The sequence below is a fragment of the Aptenodytes forsteri genome, unplaced genomic scaffold (genome assembly GCF_000699145.1).
Source record: "Aptenodytes forsteri isolate BGI_AS27 unplaced genomic scaffold, ASM69914v1 Scaffold476, whole genome shotgun sequence".
In the NCBI taxonomy this organism is placed as follows: Eukaryota; Metazoa; Chordata; class Aves; order Sphenisciformes; family Spheniscidae; genus Aptenodytes; species Aptenodytes forsteri.
The window spans coordinates 126,136-130,204 of NW_008794216.1; the positions used below are offsets into that span (position 1 = coordinate 126,136).

The window sequence follows — 4,069 nt, forward strand, 5'->3', positions numbered from 1 at the left end:
GCCCGCAGTGCGCCATGGCCCCGAGGGGGGGGGGGGGGTGGGGTGAGGGGTGGCCGTTGTTTCGCCCTCCCACGTGCTCTCCCTCGCTGCCCCGCAGTCGAACAAGGTCCCGGTGGTGCAGCACGCCCATCACATGCACCCGTTGACGCCGCTCATCACCTACAGCAACGACCACTTCTCGCCAGGCTCGCCGCCCGGCCACCTCTCACCGGAGATCGACCCGAAGACGGGTGAGCACAGTGGGGCTGGGCGGGGGGCACGGCATCAGACACGTTCGGGTGAGCAAAGGGACGGTGACGGTATCGGTGCCGTCCTGGGAATGGGGGTGCTCTCCATTGGATGGTCCTTCTGCTTCCCGGATGGTTTTCACAGCCTGGTCCCTGGGTGGTGGGAAGGGGACGCGGCCAGTGGCCGGGGGTGGGTCCTCGCTTGGTCGCAGGTTTGGTTGGGGTGCGTGGGGATCCCCCCAGGTCTCCGTTATGGTTATCTCAGCATCTTCTCCCTGTGCTCCAGACAGGGGGAGACGGGTGCTCGGAGGGAGATGTGATGCATGGCAGCAGACAGGATGCTCAGAGAGAGACAGGGTGCTGGGAGGGAGGCAGGGTGCTGGGAGGGAGACGGGGTGCTCAGAGGAAGACAGGGTGCTTGGAGGGAGACGGGGTGCTCGGAAGGAGACGGGGTGCTCAGCAGCAGACAGGATGCTCCGAGAGAGATGGGGTGCCTGGAGGCAGACGGGATGCTTGGAGGAAGATGGGGTGCTCAGAGGGAGGTGGGATGCTCAGAGGAAGATGGGGTGCTCGGAGGAAGATGGGGTGCTCAAAGGGAGGACGCTCGGAGGAAGATGGGGTGCTCGGAGGAAGATGGGGTGCTCAAAGGGAGGACGCTCAGAGGAAGATGGGGTGCTCGGAGGGAGGGTGCTCGGAGGAAGATGCGGCGCTCGGAGGCAGACAGGGTGCTCGGAGGCTTCCATGTCCATGTTTTAACATCACATCCCCTTCATCCCTCCCTCCCTCCGCAGGAATCCCGCGGCCGCCGCACCCGTCCGAGCTGCCCCCCTACTACCCGCTGTCGCCAGGAGCCGTGGGCCAGATCCCGCACCCGCTGGGCTGGCTCGTGCCGCAGTAAGGATGGGCTCGACCCTGGGCTGGGGGCTCGCTCCCACCTCCGTGGCCCTGTCCCCGGGCAGGTCCCGTGAGCCCCATGTCCCCCTGAACCCCACGTCCCCCTGAGACCCTCCGCCTCTTCCCACTGTATCCGCTTTTTCCATGGTGAGCTTGGTGGGATGCCAAGAGCTCCAGGGGTTGGGAAGGGAGGAGCTCCCCACCACTCTAAGTTTTGGGAATCGGTGGGATGGAGATTGGCCGGGGAGCGGTCCGAGGGCCCCCGTGAATTGAGGAGGGATATTTTTTCCACTAAAGCTTGTGCGTTTGCAGGCAAGGACAGCCCGTGTACTCCATCCCTCCCGGCGGCTTTCGGCACCCCTACCCTGCCCTTGCCATGAACGCCTCCATGTCCAGGTGGGTCTCGGCAGGGATGAGGGACCCTCCTTGGGCGTCCCGGAGCTGGCAGCGGGTTTTTGGCTGCTTCCCTGAGGACAATGCGGGACTCGGCCCCGCAGCAGTGTTGGCAGTGGGTGCTCCCGGGGACACTCCACTCCGTACGGGCACAGACCAGCCCCAGGAGGTTGCGGTGGTCTCCTCGGCCGAAAATACCCCTGGGAGGGTGCAGATGGTGCCCACAGGTGATTCTGTGGGGGAAAAGCAACGTCCCATGGGCTCAGGGCATCGCTTAGGTTGGGTCCATGTTACTGTCCTGCAAGCTGGGGCAGGATACAGTATAAAACCAGACCCCCACTGGGTTGGGGCTGGTGGTCTCTTAACCCAGGAGGTTCTCAGGAGAGTTTGGGGTGGAAGCCGGGGGCTGTTGGTGCCTGTGGGGAGCTGATGAGCCCTCCCCTCCCACTCCCTCCACTGCAGTTTGATGTCCAGCCGTTTCTCCCCACACATGGTCCCACCGCCCACCCACGGGCTGCACCCCTCGGGCATCCCACACCCGACCATCGTCTCGCCCATTGTGAAGCAGGAACCCACCCAGCCCAGCGTCAGCCCCGGAGGCAACTCGTGAGTCGGGGACGGGAAGGGACGGCCCCGGGGATGGGAGCTTGTCTCAGCAGGTCCTGACCCACCATCCTGCTTGTTGCAGGAAATCCCCTGTCACTGTGAAGAAGGAGGAGGAGAAGAAACCCCATATCAAGAAGCCGCTCAACGCCTTCATGTTGTACATGAAGGAGATGAGGGCCAAGGTGGTGGCCGAGTGCACGCTGAAGGAGAGCGCCGCCATCAACCAGATCCTGGGCAGACGGGTACGGGCATCTCCCTTGGCACCGGCGAGCTCTGCCTGGCAGCTTCATGCCCACGTGGTGCCCGTTTGTGACCGTAAACTGGCTTTCAGCACCTTTTACTCCACCTCTCCCCATGGCTCGACCCCTTGACCTGGGGCATCACCAGCCCAGGAGGTCCCGGGGAGCTGGTGGTGACCTGGGTGGCAATGGGATGGGGCTGGCTGGGAGGTCCTTGGGGCCAGCAGTGTGTCCTTGGGTTCTGCAGCATGGCTTTGGGGTCTGCAGCGTTCTTGGGGCCAGCAGTGTGTCCTTGGGGCCAGCAGTGTGTCCTTGGGGTCTGCAGCATGGCTTTGGGGTCTGCAGCGTGGCTTTGAGGTTTTCAGCATGGCTTTGAGGTTTCCAGCGTGGCTTTGGGGTTTGCAGCACTACTCCGGGGTTTTCAGCGTTGCTTTGGGGTTTGCAGCGTGGTCTCTTCTCCCCCCTGCAGTGGCACTCGCTGTCGCGGGAGGAGCAGGCGAAGTACTATGAGCTCGCGCGGAAAGAGCGGCAGCTGCACTCACAGCTCTACCCGACATGGTCGGCGCGGGACAACTATGTAAGTGTGGCCCCCCAAGCCATGGGGCGGACCAGCCGGGAGGAGGTCTCCCCTCCTGTCCCCTTGCCAGGTTCCCGGGGGGTTTGGCTGGTGGGAGGTTGCTTGCCGTGCTCGGGGAGGTCAGTGTTTGGGGTGCTGAGGGTGGTGGGTGATGGCGCCGAGTCCCTGGGGGATGCTCTGCCACCCTCAGCAGCTCCTGCATCCCTGTGAGCTGCTCTGGGGCACTGTCAGCCCCATTTCTCCCCGAGGTCTCTCCGGTGGCAGAAAGCCATATAAGGACTTTGTAATATTTTCCAGGGCAAGAAAAAGAAGAGAAAGCGAGAGAAGCTGGCCCAGCAGCAAAGCCACGACACGGAGAGTGAGTATCCCCCCCTGCCAGCCTCCTTCCTCCTCTGGCTTTCGGCCGCTCACGCCATCCTCCATCGCTCGTAGGCTCCCTGGCGTCCAAGAGCAAGAAGCCGTGCGTGCAGTACCTGCCGGCCGAGAAACCGTGCGACAGCCCCGCATCCTCCCACGGCAGCATGCTGGATTCACCGGCCACGCCGTCGGCTGCCCTGGCATCCCCGGCCGCGCCGGCTGCCACCCACTCGGAACAGGCTCAGCCCCTCTCGCTCACCACCAAGCCGGAGGCCAGGGCTCAGCTCGCCGTGCATTCGGCCGCCTTCCTCTCGGGCAAAGCCACCTCTTCTTCTTCCTCCTCCTCTTCCTCCTCCTCGAGCCTCGGCAGCCCGCCCTCGCTCCTCTCCAGACCCATCCCCTTCACCTCGGTGCCCTCCACGGCTCTCTTGTCCTCGCCTCCGTCCTTTGCGGCCGCCATCCCGTCCCCGCAGGCTGCCCTGGCCGTGCTGCAAACGCAGCCCCTTTCCCTGGTCACCAAACCTGCTGACTAAGGGAAAAACTTGTCCCCCCTCGTCCCGTCCCATCCGTCCCCTCCCTGCTGTACATTGCAGAAGCCACAATCAAGATTCAAATGCAGCCAAAACCATTATTGGTCAATATTTGACCCTTTCTGAACTCTTTTGTAAGCAGACTCTGGAGGAAGGGGCTTTCTGCTCAGAGCTGCTGCCAGCAGTCGACCTAAAGACCATTTTTATTAAAAAAAAGGAAAAAAAGGAAAAAAAAAAAAAAAAAAA

The 4,069-nt window shown here is 62.9% G+C and overlaps 1 protein-coding gene across 1 annotated transcript in view; it reads left to right on the top strand.

Moving 5' to 3' along the window:
• The window catches only part of TCF7L1 (transcription factor 7 like 1), a 14,091-nt gene extending 10,065 nt beyond the window's left edge, over positions 1-4,026 (top strand). The window contains exons 3-10 of the mRNA XM_009285638.2: positions 98-230; positions 1,019-1,121; positions 1,434-1,517; positions 1,977-2,120; positions 2,203-2,362; positions 2,829-2,936; positions 3,234-3,294; positions 3,369-4,026. Of these exons, the coding sequence (XP_009283913.1) occupies positions 98-230; positions 1,019-1,121; positions 1,434-1,517; positions 1,977-2,120; positions 2,203-2,362; positions 2,829-2,936; positions 3,234-3,294; positions 3,369-3,826 (1,251 nt within the window). The 3' untranslated portion in view covers positions 3,827-4,026. The remainder of the gene's footprint in view (positions 1-97; positions 231-1,018; positions 1,122-1,433; positions 1,518-1,976; positions 2,121-2,202; positions 2,363-2,828; positions 2,937-3,233; positions 3,295-3,368) is intronic.
• The last annotated feature ends 43 nt before the right edge of the window (positions 4,027-4,069 follow it).